The sequence below is a fragment of the Tursiops truncatus genome, chromosome 15 (genome assembly GCF_011762595.2).
Source record: "Tursiops truncatus isolate mTurTru1 chromosome 15, mTurTru1.mat.Y, whole genome shotgun sequence".
In the NCBI taxonomy this organism is placed as follows: Eukaryota; Metazoa; Chordata; class Mammalia; order Artiodactyla; family Delphinidae; genus Tursiops; species Tursiops truncatus.
In genome coordinates, this window is record NC_047048.1 from 62,122,283 (window position 1) to 62,149,439 (window position 27,157).

Genomic DNA, 27,157 nt, shown 5'->3' on the forward strand with positions numbered 1-27,157 from the left:
TCCAAAAAATCATTGCCAAGACTGATGTCAAGGAGCTTATCATCTATGTTGTCTTCTAAGGGTTTTCTGGTTTCAGGTTTTACATTCAAGTCTTTAATCTATTTTGAGTTGATTTTTGTGTATAGTGTAAGACAGTGGTCCAGTGTCATTCTTTTGCATGTGGCTGTCCAGTTTTCCCACGAAGAGACTGTTCTTTCCCCATTGTGTATTCTTGGCTTCTTTGTAGATAAATTGACCAGATATGCATGGGTTTATTTCTGGGCTCTCTATTCTGTTCCACTGATCTATGTGTCTTTTTATGTCAATATAATATTGTTTTATAATATAGTTTGAAATCAGGGAGTGTAATGCCTCCAGCTTTGTTCTTCTTTCTCAAGACTCCTTTGGCTATTCAGGGTCTTTTGTGATTCCATACAAATCTTATGTTATTTTATTTTTTATTATTTTTTTAAAATAAATTTATTTATTTTTGGCTGCATTGGGTCTTCGTTGCTGTGCGTGGGCTTTCTCTAGTTGTGGCGAGTGGGAGCTACTCTTCCTTGCAGTGCGTGGGCTTCTCATTGCAGTGGCTTCTCTTGTTGCAGAGCACAGGCTCTAGGAGCACGGGCTTCAGTAGTTGTGGCACGTGGGCTCAGTAGTTGCGGTGCATGGACTTAGTTGCTCCACAGCATGTGGGATCTTCCAAGACTAGGGCTCGAACCTGTGTCCCCTACATTGGCAGGAGGATTCTTAACCACTGCGCCACCAGGGAAGACCCCCATACAAATTTTACAATTGTTTGTTCTATTTCTGTGAAAAAGGCCATTGGAATTTTAATAGGGCTTGCACTGAACCTGTAGATTGCTTTGGGTAGTATGGACATTTTAACAATATTAATTCTTCCAATCCAAATGAGCACAGAATATCTTTCCATTTATTTATGTCTACTTCAATTTTTTTCATTAGTGTCTTCTAATTTTCAGTGTGCAGATCTTTCACCTCCTTAGTTAAATTTATTCCTAGGTAATTCATTCATTTTGATGCAATTTTAAATGGAATTGTTTTCTTAATTTCTCTTTCTCATAATTTGTTATTAGTGTATAGGAATGCAACAGATTTTTGTATATTGATTTTGTATCCTGCAACTTTACTGAATTTGTTTATTAGTTCTAACAGTTTTTTCGGTTAAGTCTTTAATGTTTTCTATGTATAATATGATGTCATCTGCAAATAGTGACAGTTTTACTTCTTCCTTCCCCATTTTGGATATCTTTTATTTCTTTTTCTTGTTGAATTGCTCTGGCTATGACTTCCAATACTATGTTGAATAAATGTGATGACAGTGGAAATCCTTGCCTTGTTCCTGATGTTAGAGGAAAAGCTTTCAGCTTTGAGTATGATGTTAGCTATGGGCTTGTCATATATGGCCTTTATTATGTTGAGATATGGTCCCTCTGTACCCACTTTGTTGAGATTTTTTATCATAAACAAATGTTGAATTGCAACTTACTGAAATGCATCATAAAGATAAAATGGATGCATGGACAGATTGACAGATAGTGATGATGCAAATGGAGCAAGTGTTAAGTGTAGAATGTAACTGGTAGGTATATGGGTGGTCATTGAACAATTATTTCAAGTGTTCTATTCGCTTGAAAGTTTTCATCACAAAATGTTTAGGAAAAGCGTATAACATATTAGAATGTGATAACTGCTCTGGCAAAAAAATTAAGCAAGGTGTTGGGAGGGAGGATAGAGAGTGACTGGGGTGGGGGCTGCAGTATTAAATAAGATCATTCAGGAAGCCCTCCCTGAGGAGACCTTGGAAATTAGAGAGTGAGCCACAAAGAGATTTTGGGGAAGAATGCTCCAGGGAAAGGGACGAGTAAGTACAGAAATGCTCTAGGGCACATGTGTCTGGGATTCCTGGAACAGTGATAGCAAGGAGGCCAGTGTAGTTGAAGCCAAGGGGGCAAGGGTGAGGTAGATAAGCCCAGAGGAGCAGCAGGAAGGCAGCTCCTGCAGGCCTCATGGCATACTGTTCAGCCTTTGACTTTTACTTTGAGTGGTGTGAAGAAATAGCATGATCCAACACCTGTGTGCACAGGAGGACTCTTGTCAGTGTAGTGAGACCAGGCTCAATTGGGCAAGGCCAAAGCAAGGAGACCAGGGCGGAAACGATGGCAGTAGATGGACAAGAGATGATGGTGGCTCTGACTTGAGTGGCAGGAGTGGAAGTGGTGAGAGGTGGTCAGATTCTGGAGATATTTTGAATGTGGAACCAAGAGGATTTGGGCCTGGAGAATGTGTGGGGCTGTGGGAAAGAAAGGAGTCAAAGACGACAGGTGCGGAGAGGGAGGGTTACAATCAGAGTCCATTTTAGGGGAAGATCATGGGTTCATTTTGGGGAGGTCAAGTTTGAGATGTCTGCTAGACTTCCAAGTAGAGACATAGAGTAGTAGGCCAGCCCTTTGGATTCAGGGAAGATAGAGGAGAGGAGGAAGAAGTGAGCAGAGTAACCAGAGGACTGGTGGAGGGAGTGTCAGCCCTGCTGACTGGTCAGGTAAGGGAAAGATGGAGCACAGACCATCTGTTGGATTTGGGGGATGGGCCTATCCCCAAAGGCTTAGCCTGACAAAAGAAAGGTGCAACCACTTCCTCAAGGCCATGGCCGACCTAGTTCTTTCAACTGCTCTTAATGACTGATCACAATCTCCTGCAACTTTGTGTATGTGAGATGTGTCCACTTTGACACACACAGTTCTGGATCAAGAGTCAGCAAACTAAAGCCCTCAGGCCAAATTTGTCTGTTTCAGCAAATAAAGTATTATTAGGACACAGCCTTGCCCATTCAGATTGTCTAGGCCTGCTTCCACACTCCAACAGAACTCAGTAGTTGCCAGAGACCATATGGCCTGCAAAGCTGAAAATATTTACTGTCTGTGCTTTTAAAGGGAAAGCCTGCTGACCCCTTCTCTCCCTCTTTCACTACAGGGATGTCCTGTTGTTCTGTTACACAAGATATTTAATAGGACATTTAGGTGGCTCCCAATTTTTTTTTGTTATTTTGAAAATGTTCCAATAAACATACTTAACTGTATTTCTTTGGGCTCATGTGCACACCCACAAGTTTAATTCCTGGTTTGGAGAATATGAGTATTTCAGTTTTGGTAGATTTTGTCAAATTGCTCCCTAACGTAGCTGAAATTATTTACACTCCCATCAGCAGTGTAAAGAGTTCTCATTTTCCCATATTACCCTAAAACTTAGTATTGTGTGTTGTTAGACTTTATTAGTTAGCAATCTTTTATTGTTTGTAGATTCCTCTGGGTTTTCTGGCTGTGAATGATAGTTTTGCTCCTTTCTTTTCCTTGTCTTGGTACTCTGGCTGGGCCCTCCATGCAATATTTGCATTTTGTTCAATAATACAATTAGGGGCTTCCCTGGTGGCGCAGTGGGTGAGAGTCCGCCTGCCAGTGCAGGGGACACGGGTTCGTGCCCCGGCCCGGGAAGATCCCACATGCCGCGGAGCGGCTAGGCCCGTGAGCCATGGCCGCTGAGCCTGCACGTCCGGAGCCTGTGCTCTGCAATGGGAGAGGCCACAACAGTGAGAGGCCCGTGTACTGCAAAATAATAATAATAATAATAATAATACAATTAAAAATTCTGTTCTTGGCTCTAAAGGGAACAATGCTTAACATTTATCATATAGTATGGTGTTCTACCATTAAGTATAATGTTTGATGCAGGTTTGGTTTTTTTTATTATTATTATTTTGGGAGAAAACTAAAAAACCATCTGGACTACTTTTTGTTTTTTTGTATATGGCTACTCAGTTTGTCTATTTCTTTTTTAATTAGTCTTGGCAAATTACCTTTTACTAGAAAATTGTCCATTTCATCTAAGTTTTTAGTGTATTGGCATAAAGTTTATAATCTTATTTTTGTCATTTCTGCTATATCTGTAGTTATATCCCTTTTGCATATTAATGTTTATTTTATTGGTCTTTTCAAAGATCCAGCTTTGTTTTGTGGTACATACTAGTGCTTGTTTTCTATTTAATCAATTTCTGCTCTTCATTATTATCTTCCTTCCACTTTCTTTGGGTTTACACTTACTCCATTCTAAAATTCTTGGACATTCTGCTCATAAATTCTCCATATTTCTTCTTACCTAATACCACTGATAAGGTTACAAATCTTGTAAATTCTGCTTTAGTCCCCCCACCTCTCAAACTGGAGTTTTTATATGTATTCTCATTTTTAGTTTGACCTAAATAGTTTTCATTTCCATATGATTTCATTTTTGAGTAAAGAGTTTTCTAGAAGTGTTTTTTAAATTCTTTTAAAAAATGTTTTTTTTAGAGTGTTTCCGTTTTTTTTGTAAATGTATTTATTTATTGGCTGTGTTGGGTCTTCGTTGCTGCACTCAGGCTTTCTCTAGTTGTGGCGAACGGGGGTTACTCTTCGTTGCAGTGCATGGGCTTCTCATTGCGGTGGCTTCTCTTGCGGAGCACGGGCTCTAGGCACGCGGGCTCTAGAGCACAGGCTCAGTAGTTGTGGCACACGGGCTTAGCTGCTCCGCGGCATGCAGGATCTTCCTGGACCAGGGCTCGAACCTGTGTCCCCTGGATTGTCAGGCGGATTCTTAACCACTGCACCACCAGGGAAGTCCCTAGAAGTGTTTTTAAATATCAAAAGATTTGGAGTTTATTCAGCTCTTGCTTGTGGTCAGAGAACAGGGTCTGTATGAAATTAATTATCTGATTATCTGTTGAGATTTGTCTTGGGGCCTGGCCTACTCTATGTCTCTGCTTGGAAGCTAGCAGACATCTTAAACTTGACCTCCCCAAAATTAACCCATGATCTTCCCCTAAAATGTACTCTGTAATTCTCCCTGTCCCCATGTGTTGTCTTTGACTCCTTTCTTTCCCACATTCCCCACAGGTAATTTTTTATAAATGTTTCTTGTGTGCCTGAAAGTAACATATTGGGTTCAGGGTTCTACCAGGGTCAATTGATTAGAATTATTAATGGTATTAAAATCTTCTATATCCTTTTTTTGGCTGTTTGGTCTATCAGTTACTGAAGAAGTTTTTAAATCTACCACTGTGATGAAGGACTTGGCAATTTCTCCTTGTATCCTGTCACTTTTGCTTCATACACTTTCAGCCTTTTTTTTTTAACCTCTAACATACAAGTTCAGAATTGTTATATCTTCTTAGAAAATTGTTCTTTTCATCACTTTGTGCTGACGCTCTTTATCACTAATAATGTCTCTAGCCTTAAAGTCTATTTTGTCTGATTTTGCTATGGGTATATCTTTTGGTTAGTTTTTCTCTAGTATACACTTTTTTTCCAACTGTTTACTTTTGGTGCCCTTAGGTTTTAAATGTCCTCTTGTAAACAGCATAGACCTGCATTTTCTTTTTCTTGGCCAATCTGGTTCATCTGTATTTTAATAGATGAATGTAAAACATTTTCTACCTCTGGTTTTGTACCGTTTATGTACCATTCTTTTCACTTTGCTTCCTGTTTCTCCTTTTCTACCTTCAATTATATTTTAATACCCTCTACTAAACTTTTCTCTTTTGTGCATTGGCATTTATACCTTCTATTCTTTTAGTGATCTCTCTGAAGTGTTTGAACTTGACTTGACTTTACAAAACCAGATAATTATCAATTATCTTTATTCTCCTCCTCTCAAATAAATGAAGCTTCTTAGAACACTTAAACTCTGATTACTCTCTCCAGTCCTACCTGTTATTGTGTCCTGTGCTCCTTGCTCTGTACTCCACAAACTAATCATCACCATTCATGTTCCATAGCAGGTGCTTGTTTAGATGGACTTCCGTGTTTACCAGTTTAGTTACTTGATATTTTTCTGTCTAATTTCTTCTCTTCAGAGTTCTGCAAATTCACTACGAAGTGTCTAGATAAGATTTTATTTTTATTTATTCTGTTCTGGATTTTAAGTGAGGATCCTGGTCTCTAATCAATTGTGGAAGTTCTTCAGGAACTGCCTCTCCCACATTCTTTTTTCTCCTTCTGGAACGCTGATTGAACCTATTCTTCTCACCTTACCATTCATGTCACTTCCTCTTTTATATGTTCCATCTGGCTTGTTTTCTGGCTAATTGCTTCCGCTCTTTCATCCAGTTCTGTGATTTTCTCTTCTGCTGTATCTAATTGGCTTTCTTGCCTCATCCTTTGAGACCTGAATTTCGATAGCTCTATTTTTCAATTCTAGAAATTCCTTCTAAAACCTTTATGCTTTTCAGTGTCTTGCTCCAAGCGTCTTCAAGTTTTAATCACCGCCCCCACCCCGACCACTACCTTTTTCTTTCTCTAACCATGAGCTCCACGAAGGCGAGGACGTTTGGTTTAGTGTTGTCATCCCCAGTGCCTCCTACCGTTCCTGGAACGGAACAGGTTCTGAGTGAGCGCTGTCAGATGACTTAGTGACAGTGGGAACAGAAGGATGCTGTGCCGCAGCCTGGCCCCCGCTCTCCCTGCCGCCAGAGCTGCGAGCCTGCTCCCCCAACGGCCTCGCAGGCTTTCTAGTCTCCCCTCAGCCCGGACCTCAGGGAGAGGACCCCACCCCACCCCGCCCACCTCTGCGCAGGCCGTGACGTCACGGGACTGTGACGCGCCCTGGGAGCCCCCGCCCCTTCGCGGCGCTGGGCCGGGAATCCAGGCTCTCTGCGCCGTGATGTCACGGGTCCGGGCGGGCGGACTTTGCGTCGGCCCAATGGGAGCGGCGCGCCGGCCTCCCCTTTAAGGAATGTTGTGACCTGACGTCAGCCGGGCGAGTTACCTCCCCGAGCCGCCGTCGCCGGGCTCAGCGCGAGCCTCGGAGCCCTTGAGCGCGAGGCGCGGAGCCCCCGGAGCCCCCGAACCGCAGCCACATCCCCTCGTCGCGCGCCCCAGAGCCCCGGCCTGCGCGCCCCGCCGGGCCGGCGCGATGCCCTCAGACCGGCCTTTCAAGCAGCGGCGGAGCTTTGGTGAGGCCCGGCGGGCGCTCTGCGAGTGCGGGGTGGGGGCGTGGGGGTGGGGGGTGTTGGCCGACCGACCCGACTGCCGCAGATGACGTCAGCTTCGTGACGTCAGGCTCGGCTGGAGCTGGACCCTCGGGATGGGAAGCGGGCTGGGGCCTGGGCCGGGGCCTCCGCCTCGCATCCCGGTCCTGTGCCCGGGCCTTAGGGCCCAACGGCTCCGGAGGCGGGGGCTTCGGGGAGGCGGGGTCGGGGCCGCCCCTCGGGTACTGGCGGGACGGAACCGCGAGGAGGACCTCGGCCCGGCCTCATCCCCGACTGCTGTCTGCAGCCGATCGCTGTAAAGAGGTGCAGCAGATCCGCGAGCAGCACCCCAGCAAAATCCCGGTGAGTTCCGCCGCCCCCTCCCATCCCCGCCCGGCCCAGGCCCCGCCTCGGGCTCACGCATCCCCCGCCCCGCTCCCAGGTAATCATCGAGCGCTACAAGGGTGAGAAGCAGCTGCCCGTCCTGGACAAGACCAAGTTCCTGGTCCCGGACCATGTCAACATGAGCGAGTTGGTCAAGATCATCCGGTGCGCGGGCAGCAGCTGTCAGAGGGGGATTGGGTCCTGCTGGGGTCAGGCAGGGGGCTGGGTCCTTCTGAGAAGGAAGAGGTGGGGGTGGGGCACGGGAACGGGTGCTGGGTCCCTGTTGTGGGGAGGTTGGGAAAGGTCAAGGTCAGGGCTTGGGTCAGTGTCCGGTCGGAGGTGAGAGCCTCTAGAAGGGCTTGGGATGGGTGTGAGGTGGAGGATTAGGATCATTTTGGGGAGCGGGTGAGGGCTACACTCGCTCAACAGCCAGGCCCCTCACGGTTGGCTTGCCCTCCCGCCCACCTCAGGCGCCGCCTGCAGCTGAACCCCACGCAGGCCTTCTTCCTGCTGGTGAACCAGCACAGCATGGTGAGCGTGTCCACGCCCATCGCCGACATCTATGAGCAGGAGAAGGACGATGACGGCTTCCTCTACATGGTCTACGCCTCCCAGGAAACCTTCGGCTTCTGAGCCAGCAGTAGGGGGGTTGGCTTGGGAGTGGGGGGTCCCTGTCAGGCTCTGCCCTGGGAGCTCCTGGCACCTGAACTGAGCTGCCTCTGCCCCTGCCCCTGGTGGGCTGGGCGGGGATGCCACATCCTAGCCAGGGGGCACCAACCGCACCTACCCTGCCCCTGGGTGGATCCTGGCCCAGTCATGTTAGGGTTGCCCCTCTGGGTGCTGGCTGGGATGGGGGGAGGTTGGGAGCAGTCCCTAGCACCCCTGCTCTGTGTGGTTTGTCTTTTTTTTTAGGCCCCTGCCTGTCTGCCCATCTGTCCCTCCCTGACCTGAGGTGCTGCCCATGCCTGGACCTGCCCACCCCTGAAGGACTGGCCCCTGGCTCACCCAGTCTTGACATGGTGTATGGATCTGTGGTCATTGTTCCTCTGCAGAATAAAGATTGCTCAGGCCTGCCTGGCCCTTTGCCTCCAGCTGCTTGGGGAGTGGGGAGGGCTGCCCCACACCATTCTCAGCTGACCAGTGCGCAGACCCGTGTTCTGTGGACTCAGAGCTCATTCGGGAAACCCACGCCTGTGTGTAGTGCACCATGGTGGTATTAGGGGCCAAGCCCACCCCTTCCAGAGTGCAGTGTGGTTCCAGGGCAGACGTTTGCATAACAAAAAACATTTATTAAGTAGCCACAACCTAACAAACCCTGCTCATCTGCTTCTTCCCCTTCCCTGCTTGGGAGGGGGGCTCCTTGGTGTGCAGAGCCACAAAGTGGGGAGTGCAAGTGGAGATGCTCCTGGCTACTCCCCACAGGCCTTGCTGCCAGCCTTGGCTCCTCACCGGTACCAGATATTTGTGACCCTGGACTCAAACCTGATCTGCCCAGGACTTCCCTGCTGGAAGCTCTGGTTAGAGGGCTTGGCCCAGCTTCTGGCCCTTTCAACCCTGAAGTCCGTGCAGCCCTGTGCCCAGCCAGGCCTACTTGAGCACAAGCAGGGCCTCCGTGCCGTCCTTGGTGGTCAGGTAGAGACCATGTGTGAGGTAGTACTCCCGCCGTAGGAAGGCATAGAAGTAATCGGAGATGAGCAGGATCTGGGGGGAGAGAGATGTGAGAAGCTTCATGATACCTACCCCTGAACTTTGGATCTCTGAGGGGCTAGGTAGGTGTTGGGGAGACCCTGCCCAGGGACCCTGCACCTCAGGGCCTACACCACCCTTCAAGGGTCTCACTGGCACTGCTGCAGAAGTTGCCCTACTGCCCTTCCTCCTCCTACCATGGTCTGTGCTTCCATCCCAAGCCCTGGCCTGTGAACTCCAGACTGGCACGCTCCTCCGTCTCACCTCCTGGGTGCCCACTGGCCCTTCCACCCCAGCCAAGTCCCCTATCAAACCTGCTTCTCCCACTGGGAACCCATATCCCCCTTCTTCCATCCAGGTGTTCAGGCCATAGAATCAACAGACTTGTCTCCTCCCATACACCAAGCCACCAAGCCTGTCAGTTCTATTTCTACCTGTCCCCGCAGCTACCACCCTGGACAAAGCCACTGTCATCTGAACAACAGTGGTCTCCTCTCTGGGCTTCCTGATCTCAAACCTCCCACCCTAGCAGCAGAGGTTGCTTTTTAAGACAAATCTGGTCATGTTACATCCCAGCTTAAGGTCCTCTAAAGGCCTCCCATGGCTCTTAGGGTGAAGATCAAACTCTCTGGGGCTCTGAGGCCTTGCACTTGGTCCCTGCCCATGTACGTGCTTCAGCCTCTGCCATGCTCCACCTCACTCAGCTCCAGTCACACTGGCCTGTTCCCTTCCAATGCAGGATCTTTGCTGTCTCCTCTGCCTGGAATGTTCTCTTCCCCTTTCATCTAGTAAACACCTGCCTGCCCTTCAGGCCTCAGGAAGGATCACTTCCACAGAGAAGCCCTCCCTCACACCCTAGATTGGGTCTTGGTCCCATTAACTTTTCTCTGGTAGCACAAACTCGTCCAAATTGCAGTTTTGCATTCATCTGTGAGACTGCCTGATGACTGTGGCTCCTCCCCTGGCCTGGGCAGTGTCACTGAGTGATTCTGCCACCATGGTGTCTGTGCCCAGCTTGGTCTGTCTTTTCTCTCTGGGCCTCAGAATAGAAAGGGCCCTAGCAGCTCAGCCCACCGTCCCCCTCACTGAGGCCCAGAGGGGAACAGGGACTTGCCAAGGTCCCCCGAACACTGGGCCCGCAGTCTTACAATTCGATTCATCCCAAGCTCCCAGGACCTCCAGTGCTTGGAACAGGAGGGGCAGGGCCCAGCCCTACAGAAGGATGAGGGGAGAGGGGCTCACCACTGCAGATACCACCAGTTCTCAGGCACTTACAAGCCTCTCAGATTATCATCACCAATCACCTTGGCACAGATGGGGCGACGTAAGCCCAGAACTGGGGGAGCACCTGGCTAGGGCATTATAGCAAGACAGAGGTTGAGCCTGGCATCTCAGCCTCTGACCCCCAAACCCCTGTTCTGGGAAGCCTCTCTCACATTGTGGGCAGGAAAGAGAGCAAACCCACACCATGGCCTCAGGACAAGGACCTGCCATTCTGCCACCACAGGAATCCATCTGGAAGGCTGATGGTTCCCATCTTTCAGATGAGGAAATTGAGGCACAAAGGGTTCAACAGTTGGCCTAAGGCTATACTGGGAGAGCTGGACTAGTGGCTATAACCCTGCAAGGCAATGTACCTGGGGCCCAGTGTGCAAAGGGCCCAGAACTCTGCCACTGAGGGTGTCAGAGCAGAGAGCCCAGGGAGCCCCTGAAGCCTTGCGCCGCAGCTGCCCATGGGGTGTAGTTACCACAGCGAAGGCTGCCCTCACTCCCTGCAGCCCCTTTCTCACCCAGGCCCAAGGTGTCAAGTCTGAGGAGGCGGAGCCTGGAGCTGGTGGGGGTTGATCCCCGAGCCAGGTCAGATGAGGGGCAGGTGCAAAGTCACAGTTCACAACAAAACAACTCCAATGTCACACACGATCAGCTGGTCAAATAGGAAGTCAAAACACTAGGTTATTAGTTTGAACCATATGAAACTGCCAATTTTGCAGATCAAAAACAGTTGAGTATTGACAATTTCATATGGTGTGACAATATAAAATGGAAAAAAAAAATCAAGAAATAGTAGAGTAAGTATACAATCTAGAAGCACCAGAACAAATAACTATAGGACCTTAGGCAGCTATTCTTTGTCCTTGTAAGCCTTAACTTTGTAAATTATGTATACATGTTACGTTGATAAAAATAAAAATCCAATTAAAAACAATCAGCCGATAAATGATTGAATAAGTAAATAAATAAACAAGGGAGAATTCCTTTTGTAATCCTTACAAAAGAGTTCCAAATAATACATGTAGAGACTCTCCCCTCGGGAGGTGGAGCTTAATTCTTGCCCACTCCCCACCCCCTGCCCCCGAGGGTAGGCTAGACTTCGTGACTCAGGGAAAGAACAGGGAAAGAGAAAATAGTAACTGTGCACTGGAGAAGCCTGGCAAACACTATCTTAACCAAATGATGAAGGATAAACGGCATGAAGTGTGGCTAGTGTGTACTGCCTGAGCATTCTAAAAACCTAAAACGTGGCCTCATGATGAGAAAAGCATCAGACAAACCCAGAGGGGACACTCTACAGGATACCTGGCCACTGTTCCTCAATACTGTCCATGTCACAAGAAATAAGGAAAGACAGAGTGTGAGCAGAGGACATGGGGGAGATGTGGCAACTAAGTGTAATGTGGTACCTGGGACTGGATCCTGGGAGAAAAAGAAGACAATACAGGGAAAACTGGTGAAATCCACATCAAATCTGGAGTTTACTTATTCATAACGTACCAGGGTCAGTTTCTTGGTTTTGACAAACATACCACGGTAATATAAGATGTTAAAACTGTGGGAAACTGGGTGGGGGACATACGAGAACTCTCTGTACTATCTAAAATTATTCCAAAATTTAAAAGCTTATTTTAAAAAGCAACGTACTACTGTTGTATGCAACAAAATGAATGAGCCGCAAAAATATCTTGCTGAGTCAAAGAAGGCTTCAGGAAACGTACATTAAGATTTGTGTTTTTCCATTAATAAAGAAAACTGAAGATGATGCAAAGAAATGGAAAGATATCCCATGTTCTTGGATTGGAAGAATTAATATTGTTAAAATGGCCATACTACCCAAAGCAATCTACAGATTCAATGTGATCCCTATCAAATTACCCATAACACATTTCACAGAACTAGAACAAATAATACTAAAATTTATATGGAACAATAAAAGACCCAGAATTGCCAAAGCAATCCTGAGGGAAAAGAACAAAGCAGGAAGCATAACTCTCTCAGACTTCAGATAACACTACAAAGCTACAGTAACCAAAATGGCATGCTATTGGCACAAAAAAAGACATATGAATCAATGGAACAGAATAGAGAGCCCAGAAATAAATCCACATAACTATGGTCAATTAATCTTTGACAAACTAGACAAGTATACACAATGGGAAAAAGACAGTCTCTTCAGCAAGGGGTGTTGGGAAAGTTGGACAGCTGCATGAAATCAAAGTTAGAACATACCTCACAGCACACACAAAAATAAACTCAAAATAGCTTAAAGACTTAAACATAAGACATGACACCATAAAACTCCTAAAAGAGAATATAGGCAAAGCATTCTCTGATATAAATTGTACCAATGTTTTCTTAGGTCAGTCTCCCAAGGCAATACAAATAAAAGCAAAAATAAACAAAGGGACCTAATCAAACTTACAAGCTTTTGCACAGCAAAAGAAACCATAAACAAAATGAAAAGACAAGCTACAGAATGGGAGAAAATATTTGCAAATGATGTGACCGACAAGGGCTTAATTTCCAAAATATACAAACAGCTCATAGGACTCAACAACAAAAAAACAAACAACCCAACTGAAAAATGGGCAGAAGAACTAAATAGACATTTCTCCAAAGAAGACACACACATGGCTAACAGGCACATGAAAAGATGCTCAACATCACTAATTATTAGAGAAATGCAAATCAAAAATACATGAGCTATCACCTCACACTGGTCAGATTGGCCATCATTAAAAAGTCTACAGAGAAGAAAAAGAAATAAAAGGAATCCAAATCAGAAAAGAATAAGTAAAACTGTCACTGTTTGCAGATGACATGATACTATACATAGAGAATCCTAAAGATGCTACCAGAAAACAACTAGAGTTAATCAATGAATTTGGTAAAGTAGCAGAATACAAAATTAATGCACAGAAATCTCTTGCATTCCTATACACGAACGACGAAAAAGCTGAAAGAGAAATTAAGGAAACACTCCCATTTGCCATTGCAAAAAAAGAAGAATAAAATACCTAGGAATAAACCTTCCTAAGGAAGCAAAAGAGCTGTGTGCAGAAAACTATAAGACACTGATGAAAGAAGTTAAAGATGATACCAATAGATGGAGAGATATACCGTGTTCTTGGATTGGAAGCATCAACATTGTGAAAATGACAATACTACTCAAAGCAATCTACAGATTCAATGCAATCCCTATCAAACTACCAAGGGCATTTTTCACAGAACTAGAACAAAAAATTCCACAATCTGTACGGAAACACAAAAGACCCCAAATAGCCAAAGCAATCTTGAGAGTGAGGTAAGTCAGAAAGAGAAAAACAAATACCGTATGCTAACACATATATATGGAATCTAAAAAAAAAAAAAAAAAAGGTCATGAAGAACCTAGGGGCAGGACGGGAATAAAGACGCAGACCTACTAGAGAATGGATTTGAGGACATGGGGAGGAGGAAGGGTAAGCTGGGACAAAATGAGAGAGTAGCATGGACATATTTACACTATCAAACATAAAATAGATAGCTAGTTGGAAGTAGCCACATAGCACAGGGAGATCAGCTTGGTGCTCTGTAACCACCTAGAGGGTTGGGATAGGGAGGGTGGGAGGGAAGGAGACGCAAGAGGGAAGAGAGATGGGGATATATGTATATGTATAGCTGATTCACTTTGTTATAAAGCAGAAACGAACACACCATTGTAAAGCAATTATACTCCAATAAAGATATTAAAAAAAAAAAAAAAGAATCCATCTGCCAATGCAGGGGACACAGGTTTGAGCCCTGGTCCAGGAAGATCCCACATGCCGTGGAGCAAATAAACCCATGTGCCACAACTACTGAGCCTGAGTGCCACAACTACTGGAGCCCACATGCCTAGAGTCCGTGCCGCGTAACAAGAGAAGCCACCACAATGAGAAGCCCACGCACTGCAATGAAGAGTAGCCCTCACTCACTGCAACTAGAGAAAACCTGCACACAGCAACAAAGACCCAACGCAGACAAAAATAATAAATAAATTTATAAAAAAAAAAAAAAGAAAAAGAGAGAACAGATCTGTTATCAGAACAGTGGATCACTGGAGTTAAGAGCAGTGACTGCCATATGGGAAGTACTACCAAATAAATGCTTATTATATCTCCCAAGCTCCTTTGCAATTAGTGAGTAAGTTTTGGCCAGTGGAGTCTAAGCAGAAATGTCACGTGGCAGCCTCTGGGAAACTTCCTTATGAGACAGCATGTGTGAAGTGTTAGCTGTTCCCCAACCAAATCACCTCGGTTGTAAATGTTACCATTTAGACCACTGGAGCCATGCTTTACAAAACGATGAGAAATAAGGAGCTTGAGTTCCTGATACTATGGAACATGATACCAACTTTGGACCACCTACTCAGATATTTATTTGAGGGAGACCTAACATTCCATTTTGTTTACATCACTGCCTCCTCTTCCATCCTCCACTCTGATTCTTTCAGTCAACCAAACCTAAGTGCAAGTAATACAGGTAGTTGAATGGGTGCCTAGGGAAAACTACATATTTGAATAAGATTCAAATCAAACAGGCAGATTTTTAAATTATTTAATAAATGTTTTTCTAACAACAAAAAAAGGGACATGTACCACAATGTTCATTGCAGCTCTATTTACAATAGCCAGGACATGGAAGCAACCTAAGTGTCCATCAACAGAAGAATGTATAAAGAAGATGTGGCACATATATACAATGGAATATTACTCAGCCATAAAAAGAAACAAAACTGAGTTATTTGTAGTGAGGTAGATGGACCTAGAGTCTGTCATACAGAGTGAAGTCAGAAGGAGAAAAAAATACCATATGCTAACACACATACATGGAATCTAAAAAAAAAAAAGGTTCTGATGAACCTGGGGCAGGACAGGAATAAAAACGCAGACATAGAGAATGGACTTGAGGACACGGGGAGGGGGAAGGGTAAGCTGGGACGAAGTGAGAGAGTAGCACTGACATATATACACTACCAAATGTAAAACAGATAGCTAGTGGGAAGCAGCTGCATAGCACAGGGAGATCAACTCGGTGCTTTGTGACCACCTGGAGGGGTGGGATAGGGAGGGTAGCGGGGAGGCTCAAGATGGAAGGGATATGGGGATATATGTATACATATAGCTGATTCACTTTGTTATACAGCACAAAACTAACACACCATTGTAAAGCAATTATACTCCAATAAAGATATTAAAAAAAAAAAAAGATACACACTCCCCTATGTTCACAGCAGCACTGTTCACAATAGCCAAGACATGGAAACAACCTAAATGTCCATCGACAGATGAATGGATAAAGAAGATGTGGTATATACATATATATATATGTACGTACACACACACACACACACACACACACACACACACACACACACACACGATGGAATACTACTTAGCCATAAAAAAGAACGAAATAATACCCATTTGTCAGACAGAGAAAGGCAAATACCATAAATCACTTATATGTGGAATCTAAAATATGACACAAATGATCTTATCTACAAAACAGAAACAGACTCACAGACATAGAAAATAGATTTGTAGTTGCCAAGGGAGGGGAGGTGGGGGAGGGATGGATTGGGAGTTTGGGACTAGCAGATGCAAACTATTACATATAGAGTGAATGAACAAGGTTCTACTGTATAGCACAGGGAACTATATTCAATATCCTGTGATAAACCATATTGGAAAAGAATATAAAAAAAGAATGTAGGGACTTCCCTGGTGTTCCAGTGGTTAAGACTCTGTGTTTCCATTGCAGGGGGCATGGGTTTGATCCCTGGTCAGGGAACTAAGATCCCATATGCTGCACAGTGGGCAAAAAAAAAAAAAAAATGTATATATATATGTAAAACTGAGTAACTTTGCTGTACAGCAGAAATTAAAAGAACATTGTAGGGCTTCCCTGGTGGCGCAGTGGTTGAGAGTCCGCCTGCCGATGCAGGGGACACAGGTTCGTGTCCCGGTCCGGGAAGATCCCACATGCCACGGAACGGCTAGGCCCACGAGCCATAGCCGCTGAGCCTGCGCGTCCGGAGCCTGTGCTCCGCAACGGGAGAGGCCACAACAGTGAGAGGCCCGCAAAAGAAAAAAAAAAAGAAAAATGTAAGTAAATATGGAGCTCTGGTTAATGATATACATGCTGAAATATCTGACAGGAAATGTACTGATACGTATACTTCACTTTGAAGTACATTACAAAAATAAGATGGATTGAGAAATGGATATTTGTGATCATCCAAGTATAGTAAAATGTGAATGGTGGAGTCTAAGTCGTAGGTATACAGGTGTTCAAGGTTAAATCTTTCAACTTTGCTGTGTGTGTGAAACTTTTCATAATAAAGTATCAGGGGAGGGTGGCATGGAAGGAAAGAGCCCTGCGTGCTGGCTTGGTCTGTCTGGAACCGAAAGTCACTAGTCCTGAGTGGATGCCCTGCCCCTGTCCCCAGGGAGAGGGCATCTTGGGGACACACTGGCCTTGAGGCTTCACTCTCTCGGAGGGAAGTCCCTAGCTGTCACAGGCTGGCTGAGACAACCTCTTCTGACCTAGAGGCTTTCCATTTGGGTTGAGGAGAAAGGATTTCCCAGAGGCCCTGGGATTCAGCCAACACAGCATCTGCAGACTCAGCACTACTTTGCCCAGTCTGGGCAGGGAACGTTGGGAAAGAAGCAGTGGAAATAGCATGGGCAAGTTAGTGGCTGTGTGACCCTGTGTAAGTCACAGCATTTTCCCTAAGCAGCGTTTTCCTCATCCGTAAAATGAGTGATAAACTCTAGTTTATTACTTACAATGGTGGCTCCCCTAGTCCTTGCTCTGTCCCTCTGTGCTTTCAGAGACTGAAGAGCAGCCCATTCTTTCTTTTTATAATCTTTTAATTTGAAAACAAAAGTGAAAAATATTTTTATGGTATAAAAAAACCTAGTTGTGGGCTTCCCTGGTGGCGCAGTGGTTGAGAGTCCGCCTGCCGATGCAGGGGACATGGGTTCGTGCCCCGGTCCGGGAAGATCCCACATGCCGCGGAGCGGCTGGGCCCATGAGCCATGGCCGCTGAGCCTGCGCGTCCGGAACCTGTGCTCCGCAACGGGAGAGGCCACAGCAGTGAGAGGCCTGCGTACCGCAAAAAAAAAAAAAAAAAAAAATCTAGTTGTGGGGAGTTCCCTGGTGGCCTAGTGGTTAGAATTTGGCACTTTTACTGCCGAGGCCCAGGTTCAATCCCTGGTCAGGGAACTGAGATCCTACAAGCCAAGCGGTGAGGCCAAAAAAAAGAAAACAAAAATAGAAAACAACACAAAACAAACCTAGTTGTAGAATTTTCAGTTTATTATATGAAAGTGAGAATTACATGATTTAGGGACTAAATGCTTTCTAGGGTAGTTAGTAGTTATAACTCTAATGGTCGGTCTCTGAGAGAAAAGAGAAAAACACCTAGCTCTGATAAATGCTGTCCATTATTATATTTTCTTCTTATTAATGAAAATGCTGGGCTTCCCTGGTGGCGCAGTGGTTGGGAGTCCGCCTGTCGATGCAGGGGACATGGGTTCATGCCCCGGTCCAGGAAGATCCCACGTGCCGCAGAGCGGCTGGGCCCGTGAGCCATGGCCACTGAGCCTGAGCGTCCGGAGCCTGTGCTCCGCAACGGAAGAGGCCACAACAGTGAGAGGCCCATGTACCACAAAAAAAAAAAAAAAAAAAAAATGCTGATAATACTCAGGCATTAATGTAAGCACTTTATATGTGTGAAAACAGTTAATCCTTACAATAACCCTTCATAGTAGGTACATTATAATTATCCCATCTTATAGATGAAGAAACAAAGGTTCTTCAAGTAATTTGCCCAAAGTTGTACAACCAGCAAGTGTCAGAGGCAGGCTTTGAACCCAGACCATCTGGCATCAGACACCACACGCTTACCCACACTGCTGGACAGCCTCCCTACTCTAGGGATACTTTCGGAGCAGCCCATTCTTTAAAGCTGCCCTCACTGACAATGGCTGAGCCCCTCGGATTCTCTATCGCCATCAGCCACCACATTCCACCAATTCCCCTCCTCAGAATTCCAGCTCAGCCCCCTTTTCTCCCTCCCACTGCCCCCTCTTGCTCAAAGGCCTCCCTCATCCTCCTGGCCCCTGAGGGATCGTCCACACACACACACACACACACACACACACACACACACACACACAGCAGCCTCCAGTGCTCCCCTCTCCCTGCGCCACACCTGCGTGTCCCCGTAGCCCTGAACGCAGCCTGGTCCTGCAAACGCTGTGTGGCCACACCTTGGTGCCTCTGCCCATGCCCTGCCCCCGGGCTGGGATGACCCTTCCCACAAAGGGCTCCTTCTCATCCCTGGAGAGGCAACATCGCCATCTCCCACACCCAGAGTCTTCCCCGACTCCACACTCAGTTATGCGACTCCTGGCGTGAAGTCACTTCCCACTGGCCTCCCCACCAAATGGGGTGGCATCTGCTCCAGCTCTGTGGCCCCAGACCCAGCATGGGGCTGGCGTCTTGGGAGCAGTTTGCTGATCCCTTCCCAGGGCTCAGTCAGACCACATTCCTCTCACTGGCAGCCATGAGGGCTCCAGGCTCCCCTCTGGGCCATGATGAAGATGAAGATTTATTTATTTTTTGACCACACTGCACGGCTTGCAGGATTTTAGTTTCCCGACTAGGGATCGAGCCCAGGCCCTGGCAGTGAAAGCGCCGTGTCCTAACCACTGGACCACCAGGGATTTCCCAGAAGATGAAGATTTAATGGGGCAGCTTATAAAAGGGTGGCGAGGGACAGATAGGGGTAGATCAAAAGTGGAATGAAATGGTCAGAACACGCTCCACTACAGGGTGGGAGTGAGGAGAGCTGGAGAAACCAACATCTGAGGATCTGCCCTGGGCCGGTTCGCTTAACAAAAAGCACATCACTGAATCTTCACAACACCCTGGGGTAGGGCTCATAAGCCCCACTTCGAGATGAGCAAACTCAGAGGTTAGGGTCTTGCCCAGGGTCACCCAGGAGTAAGTGACCACGTTTAGGCTGCAGTGCCCATCCTGCCTGTGTGAGGCCCGGAGCCTAGCCCTTCCCTTGACCCCCACGCCCTTCTCAGGGGTCTGTACCCACACTGCCGAGTCCTGCTACAGCCCCATGCTCATGCTTCATATCCACTCTCTGTCACTTAGCCAAGGAGAGAGAGTTTCTTTCTTTTTTTTTTTTTCTTTTTTTTGCAGTACATGGGCCTCTCACTGTTGTGGCCTCTCCCTTTGCGGAGCACAGGCTCCGGACACACAGGCCCAGCGGCCATGGCTCACGGGCCCAGCCGCTCCGTGGCATGTGGGATCTTCCCAGATCGGGGCACGAACCTGTGTCCCCTGCATCAGCAGGCAGACTCTCAACCACTGCGCCACCAGGGAAGCCCCGAGAGAGAGTTTCTTGAGAAAAGGCGAAACAAGTGTCTGAGACAACAGAGCTAGCAAGGCTGTTAATGCAGTGTGTCTAGAAGCCACAGGGCTCAGGATCGCAGCCACAGCCAACACTGGCCCCTGGGCTGCAGGGCCCTAGAGAAGCAGGTGCTGTCACCCCAGGCATGTCCCGGTTCCCCCGGTCTCTTGCTTGTGTTGGAGATGCTGACACTTGACAGTCAGCCCACGACTGGGAGAACTCACGTGGTTGTCACCACTGGCAATCAGAGTGCTGCATCCCCTGCCCTTGCTGCCTGGGATCTAGGAAACTGGGAGCAAGTGGGGCTGACGGCCAACTTGTGGAGCTGGATGGGGCTTTGGTGTGACCTGCCAACTCAGGCCTGAATGGACATGCATGGGAGGAGATGGTGGAGAAACAGACCTCCACTCTCTAGCTCTAAAGATGCAAAATAATAGGGAAATCACTAGGTCTCAGCCTCAGGGTCTGGAAGGTCACAAAGTAAGATCATAGCTGGCTATGAAGGCAATTATCATCTAGGTGGCACTGTTCAATTCATACAAGTTTTCTCCACTCACTTCCATATTCCCCACTCACAACCACCCTTGTAGGCTGAGGAAACAGAGGCTACCAGCCCCTCCCACCAGGTTTAAACAGCCTCCTCCCTGTGCTCCCTCCTGGCAGAGGGAGGTTTTCAGAGCATGAATCTTTATTGTTTTTTGGCAGCACTGTGCAGCTGGTGGGATCTCCGACCAGGGATGGAACCCGTGCCCCCTGCACTGGGAGCGCAGAGTCTTAACTACTGGACCGCCAGGGAAGTCCCAGAGCATGAATCTGATCTCAGGTGTCTTCACTTAAAACCGAAAGCTCAGCCTGGTCCTCAGCACAACGAGGCCCATGCCTGCCTTGTGGCTCTGACCACTGTTGTCCTAAAATGGCCTCATTCCCTATCAGGTGGCATGTGCCCGTCCTACAGAACTGTCTTACACAGCAGCACACTCACGGGCTCTCTCACCCCCAGGTCTTACCACCTAGAACCTGGTTCGACCCTACACGCCCCTCAGGACTCCACTTAGAGGCTGCCTCCCCCTCCCGCCCCCCCCACCCCGAAGCTTCCGTAACCACCAGCTCTGAGCTCCCCAGGCTGAGTTTACCCCATTTATAGCACTGTCACGCTGCCCTGGCCCTGCCTGTTTCCTTTTCTTTCTCTCCCACAGATGGTGAGCTCCTTGGAAGCAGGACTGTGTCTCATTCACCCCTAGCAGAGTGCCTAAAAACCCGAATGAACTTTTTGGCCAGCCCAATATTTGCAAATCCATAAATTAGGTCCAAGGAGTTATGTGACTCGCCTGAGATCCAGTGAGCTGGGCAGGGATGGGGCTGAGAGTCACTGTGGAGTTCGGGCCACTGAAGCCCAGGCCTTCCTGCTGGCCTTGACCCCCTGTGTTTAGCTCGGGCTTTTCACATCACTCTTGCTGTGGGGGTAGGAGAGGGAGTGGGGAAGGGCCTGGGAGAATCAAGCTTGGGATGCTGAGTGCTGAGCTAAAAGTCTGAGGACGGGAGGGACAAAGGAATGAACTAAGACCTCGACAAAATGCCACCAGCTAAGAAAAGAAAAGCAAACATGCACATCCAGCTGGATGAGGACGAGGGTTCCAGCCTGGGCCACTGGCACCTCATGTCAGGAGGAACAAATCTTCCAGCTAGGGCCATACACAACCCACGGGGATGAACCTGAAATTAGCCCGTCTGTCCACAAATGCGTGCTCCACGCCACTGAATCACTAGCGATCTGCCCAACACGTCCCCACACATTTCCTCACTGGTCCCTTCCCAATAGTGACACACCAGGCTAATGGAAACGTAATTCCAGGAGACAGGACTGCGGTTTCCCTTGTGCTGGAGTGAATGAGCAAGTCCTGAGCGGGGCCCAACGTGCCAGAGGCTTGGTGCCAAGACCTCAGGGCAGAACAGCCAAAGCAGGGCCAGCCCAGTATCTATGGGTCTGCACCACAAGGACGGGGTCAGGAGTGAGGTGGCAGCAGCTTGTGCAGCGATCCAGGCCCTGCTGGGAAGGGCAGAGGGGAGCCACCAGGGAGTCTGTTTTGGATGCAGACATGAGCAGGAGTGGGGCTCTTGGGGCCTGGATGAGAGGGGAAGGGGGTTCTGGCTCTGACTCCCCAGGAATCCAGCAGGAGGACCTGCCACAGGCCCAGCTCTGACCAACGCAGAGACTGGAACTGGGAGGTCAGGGTGTATGTGCAATTTTGTGTGAGATCATTGGTTAGAAATTGTGGTTTCTGGTCATTCCTTTCTTCTGGGTGTTGGGGATACAGTCGTGAACAAGACAGGCCTGGGGGCTGCCCCAGTGGAACCCACAGTCTACTGAGAGGGCACAAGAAACAGGGTATCAATAAACACACCGCTCCGCAACTGCGTGACTTCCCAGCCTCAGCTGCTTCATTCGCATCTGAGATGATAATAGCAGTGCCTCCCTCAGAGGGCTGTTATGAGGATTAAGTCAATTCTTCATCATAATAAAAAAGGAAAACAGCTTGAAGGGCTGTCAGTAGGGGAGTAGCTACATCAGGCATGGTGAGTCCGCACATGCAGGACTGAAACAGGAAGGAGCTTCCTCTCATGTTCAAACAAGGAGAGATCATGAAGACGTTTCATTAAAAGGAAAAAAAGTCATACTTTCATCATGCTGCCAACAATAAAACACACACACAGATAAAACTCCTCCTCCATGAACAGACAAGGTCATGTCAACACACAAAGAAAGGTCCAGAAGGCTGGACAAGCACATGATCCAAAAGACTAAAGGGATCACATGGGCCTGGTCCCTAGTAAGCGTTCTTAAAACATGAGCCACTATTAATTATAAGTTTAGGGAAAGATTTCCTTATGTTACCTGTTATTATTTTGTTGTTTTTTTTTTGCGGTACGCGGGCCTCTCACTGTTGTGGCCTCTCCCGTTGTGGAGCACAGGCTCCGGACACGCAGGCTCAGCGGCCATGGCTCACGGGCCCAGCCGCTCCGTGGCATGTGGGATCTTCCCGGACCGGGGCACGAACCCGTGTCCCCTGCATCGCCAGGCGGACTCTCAACCACTGCGCCACCAGGAAAGCCCTATGTTACCTATTTTTAACTTGAATTAGGGTAAGTGGAACATTTTACCTTACTCTTAATAAAGCTAAATTTTAAACATTCCTTTTTGTTTACATCTAATCCTACATGACCATCATCTTTCTGCTGGTCTCTGACCTGCAGAAGAAAAGGGTTTAAAAAAAAAAAAAGAGATGAGGATTGTTCTCCTTCCCTTGGTTTCCAGGTCTGAATGTTTCCTTAGGAATTTGCTCTGGGTATTTGATGAGCACATTGCTCAAGCTACTTCCCATGTCAACATGTGTCAACATACAAATCCTCTTACCCCCGAGAGGTGGGGTTATCACCTGCAACCCTGAGAGGTTCAGTCACTTGCTGAAGGTCACGCAGTGACTGAGTACGGGGGGACCGCAGTCAACCAATCCATCTAATCCCTCCTTCTCCTTCTCTCTCTCACATGTACGTGTGAGACACACACACCCTATGCATCTATGGGTGGTTTACTGTTGTCATTTCCTGGTTACTGACTCTCAGGCACAATTATAATTAGCAAATGATCTGTGCCACAAGCTGAAAAATATTTAATGGCCCCAGAGGAAGGATGGGGCCTAAGTCACTGGTTTACCTGCCACTGTCATTAATAATTACTGATGATTTTTTCTATTATGAAGCACAGAACTGACCGACTCAAACAGAGCAGGACATAAAATCTCCAGGCCGAGATGTTCTCTACATTCAGTTGCGGACGCAGCAATGATGGGCCTGACTCTGAACGCCTGCTAAAAATCTGTACTCATCTGATTCCCAGGACAGCTCTGATCTGTCTTGTCCAGGGAGGGGAGAATAAGGACCAGGTGACTAAAAGGCACCGCTGCAGCTAGAAGAGCTGAGAAGAGCAGGCTGTGGGACTGAGGACACACTCTGAATGCCACACATCTCACCGGAAGCAATGACTGTAGGTTAGATGGAAGCTGAGCTGGATTGGGCTGTGGATGACATGCAGGGGCTTCACTGGCCAAAGAGACCAGGTTCTGGCAGAAGTGAGAGAAAGGTTGGGGACAGAGCTGCCATCCCTTGACATTATCCAGTAGGGGTGACTTGGCCCCCATCCTGCCCATCTCCCACCCTCTCCCCCTCCCCCTCTCTGAGTCTGGAAGGCTCAGCCCCTATTCCTCATCCCTATGGCTTTCTCTGACCACTCAACAGGGAAGGTGATCTTGTTGCCTCTGGGTTCCTCCAGCGGTTACACTCTGCACATTCATCACATGATGTTCTCCCTGGCTCTCTTTGGTTCATTCCACAAATATTTGCTAAACAACTGCTCTGTGCCAAGCACTGATCAGGTGGTTGGGGACCCTGCAGTGGGTAGGAGAGGTGGATCTCTGCCTTCGTGAAGCTCACAGGCTAGTGGGAGAGGCAGAGAGAGAAGCAGGTAAATGACGTGGGGTTGCAGATCAGGTAAGTACTGTGAAGGAAACAAACAGGAGGCCAAGAAAGAGGCCGTGGGGTGGGGAAACCCCAAAGAAGGTCTCTCTGGGGAGGTGACATTTAACTAAAATCCTAAATGTCTATTTGCTCTCTGTGGCTCCCAACAGGCCGCAGGGCTAGGGTAGTATAACCCTCATGATGAGGGGTGCTCTTCTAGCTCAGTTAATGCTCCAGGACGAGGATGTGAGTCGAGTGACTGCCTTGGTGAGTAAGTGCCCCTCTCTGATATACCCCTTTAGTGATGTGGCAGCAGCAGCAACAAAGCCCAAAGCCAGCAGTCCCAGAAAGCATTTGACCCAACAGAATTGTCTCTGGCTCAGAGCACAAAGCCGGACCCGAGCAGGCCGACGACACAGGTGTGCTGGATGTCTGAACAAACTTCCAGCTTATACACACCTGGCCTGCTGCCGGGAGGTCTGGAGGCTGGTATGACCTGTCTGAAGGGCAAATTGGCAAAATCTGCCAAAAGGTACAATGCTTATGCCCTCTGACCCAGCAAATCCCACCACCTGGAATCTATCTGAGAAAATACTGGCATTTGTATACAAGAGTATGTGGAGGGATATGCAGGGCTCTTCCGTTTATAATAGTGGAATCACCAGAAGCAACCTCAATGTCTATCAGTAGTGGCCTACCCAGTCGTAAAAATCATAGGACATCCTCCCACAGGAGGGATATCACAGAGCTGTTAAAAAACATGATCTCAAGGTGAGATCATTAAGTGAAAAACAGCAAGTCAAAGAACGGTACTTAGAGTGGGATGTCTTTGTGTTTGCTTATGGACTCAGCTGTCTGTAAACGCACAGAGGAAGTCTGCAAAGACACAGACCAAACTGATTCTAACGATCACATCTGCCCTAGGGTGGAAAGGGATGGCACCCAGGCGAATCTTTACTTTTCATTCCATATGCTTCTATTTTGTTTGACTTCTTTTCCCTGGCAATAATGAATTCATGTGTTATTTGTATGATTAAAAATACATTTAAAAGAGATTTTTGAAAAAGATAAAGGACAATGCCAAGAGATCAACCTGGTTTTTCTCTGTAGCTCAGTCACTAAAACCCTCCATCTACTTGGCCTCTGTACCCACCCCCATCCCCATCCCCCTTTTTCAGTTTCTCCTGCCTTTTTTTTTTCTCCTGCCTTTGATGGCACCTGACAACTTGCAAACATCTCCCATGCCAATTTCAGAGAGCCTTTTCTCATAAAGGCAGCCCTAGGGAAAAAGCTGTTATCTGGCAAGTTCCATGGATACTTCATAATCACTGCAACTTGTACTCCTGACCCACACTCAACACTCATGACCTGACAGCAAGCTGTGTGGACTATTTCAGTGGAGCTTGCCAAGCTCCCCAGAGGCCCAGGGTAGGCCCAATGCCCTCACATGCCAGTCATCACTTTCAAAGGAAAAGTAAGGGGATTTCAGCAAGACAGAAGAGCCAGAACAACCTTTTGGATTTATTCAAGGTACTAAGTTGCACCCTGCAGATTTCTGTTTTGCGTGGACACAGGTAGGAAGGGCTGAGCATCCGCCATCAGTAACCTGTGTGTGTGACAGCAGAACAGACCCCCTGGCCTGGTCCTATCCAGGCTACAGGCTACAGGTCCTATCCAGGCTCCTCCATCTTTCTTTCTGCTGTACACAAACCAAGATAAATAGCTGGACTGGACATTAGTTGTCCAGAAATGTCCATGCAGGAAATACCAGACCCATCAGTCACTGCAAGAGCCCTAACTCCCTTCTTCTTTCCCAGCAGCTAACCTTGGAGGCAAGCATCTCCCTGGGGATTATTCACTGGCATCACTGGTCTTTCAGGCGAGCCTTGCTTCCCATCCCGTCCATTATGCACAGGAAATGCCAGGCTGTGCCAATGACAATTGAAATGGTAAACGGTACAAGTGATTCTCATAAGACCTTGACTCAACAATTAGGACAGAGCGGACATGAGGGAACGCAGCACAGTGGATGAGGGGACTTCAGGGAAGTTTGCTAAACCACCTGCAACAGCATCTCTGGAGAGCTTGTTAAAAACACAAATTCCAATCATCGCGTCTGGGAGCAGGATCAGGGAATGCTTTTTTTTTTTTAACAAAGCCACGTGATTGTGACAGTCATAACATAAGCACAGGATTTAAAACATATTAACAGAATCCACATTTTTTAACAAGCTACCCCCTGTGATTCTGATGCTGAGAACCACTGTTCTATGGCCCCAAGGGAGAGGCTCTCCCTGGACCAGAGGAAGGTCGGAGCTCCTTGCTGGTACTTCTCATTCTGGGACCCGCTCAGCCTCCTCTCCTGCTACTCCCAGCTGCACAGTTTCTGCTCCAGACGCGCCCAGCAGCTGGACCAAACTATTCCTCATCTCTCTGCCTTTGCTCCCGCTGCTGTGAAGTCTGGAAAGTCTCTCCTCCCCTTTGCCTGTCCCCCCCTACCAGCCCTCGCACACTGCAGCCACTCCAGGGGCCGCGCAGCTCAGGCGATCACAGAAAGAGGGTGGCCTCAGGAACTGAGTCTTCTTCTGAACTTGGTTCTTGCCTCCTCCAATGACCTTGGACAATCGACAACCTCTGTGAGCCTTGGTTCCCATTTGTAAAATACGGATAACACTGTCTCACAGGCTTGCTCTGAGAATTCAACGCAACAAACTTTAGCCAAATTCAGCTTCCCCTGCTGCTCTTACTGACCTACCTTCTCTATGGGGCCTCATCCTCGTTCCAAAACCCTATTTGGCAGAACCCAGGGCCCAGGTCGAATGTCTGAGGCTACAAAATGAATCCCT

The 27,157-nt window shown here is 47.6% G+C and overlaps 2 protein-coding genes and 1 non-coding gene across 20 annotated transcripts in view; 2 read left to right on the forward strand and 1 right to left on the reverse strand.

Annotated features, from left to right (window-relative positions):
- Positions 1 to 27,157, reverse strand: part of PIGU (phosphatidylinositol glycan anchor biosynthesis class U) — a 127,076-nt gene that overhangs the window by 7,070 nt on the left and 92,849 nt on the right. For 6 of the 17 annotated variants that reach the window (XM_019950733.3, XM_019950732.3, XM_019950739.3 and 3 more), the window contains one exon: positions 8,277 to 9,082. The exons of 3 other annotated variants lie outside the window; for them this stretch is intronic. In XM_019950733.3, the coding sequence (XP_019806292.1) occupies positions 8,598 to 9,082 (485 nt within the window). In that variant the 3' untranslated portion in view covers positions 8,277 to 8,597. 8 more of the 17 variants (XM_033841360.2, XM_033841359.2, XM_033841357.2 and 5 more) reach the window with 6 other exon arrangements.
- On the forward strand, positions 6,805 to 8,460 carry MAP1LC3A (microtubule associated protein 1 light chain 3 alpha). Of its 2 annotated transcripts, XM_019950745.3 has the most exons (5): positions 6,806 to 6,982; positions 7,305 to 7,360; positions 7,440 to 7,546; positions 7,852 to 8,021; positions 8,294 to 8,460. In XM_019950745.3, the coding sequence occupies exons 1-4, from the start codon at positions 6,943 to 6,945 to the stop codon at positions 8,012 to 8,014; spliced, it is 366 nt and encodes a 121-aa protein (XP_019806304.1). In that variant the 5' UTR covers positions 6,806 to 6,942; the 3' UTR covers positions 8,015 to 8,021; positions 8,294 to 8,460. The 2 variants fall into 2 exon arrangements, with proteins under 2 accessions (XP_019806303.1, XP_019806304.1); XM_019950744.3 differs by having other exon boundaries at positions 6,805 to 6,982; positions 7,852 to 8,460.
- TRNAK-UUU (transfer RNA lysine (anticodon UUU)) lies at positions 17,522 to 17,593 on the forward strand. The gene has a single exon. It is a non-coding gene; the product is annotated as a tRNA-Lys (tRNA).

Bases quoted from the DNA above. Each gene is read 5' to 3' on its own strand.
- MAP1LC3A (XM_019950744.3), top strand. From the start codon at position 6,943: ATGCCCTCAGACCGGCCTTTCAAGCAGCGGCGGAGCTTTG. The intron at 6,983-7,304 runs GTGAGGCCCGGC...TGCTGTCTGCAG, and splicing joins CAAGCAGCGGCGGAGCTTTG to CCGATCGCTGTAAAGAGGTG. The intron at 7,547-7,851 runs GTGCGCGGGCAG...CGCCCACCTCAG, and splicing joins GAGTTGGTCAAGATCATCCG to GCGCCGCCTGCAGCTGAACC.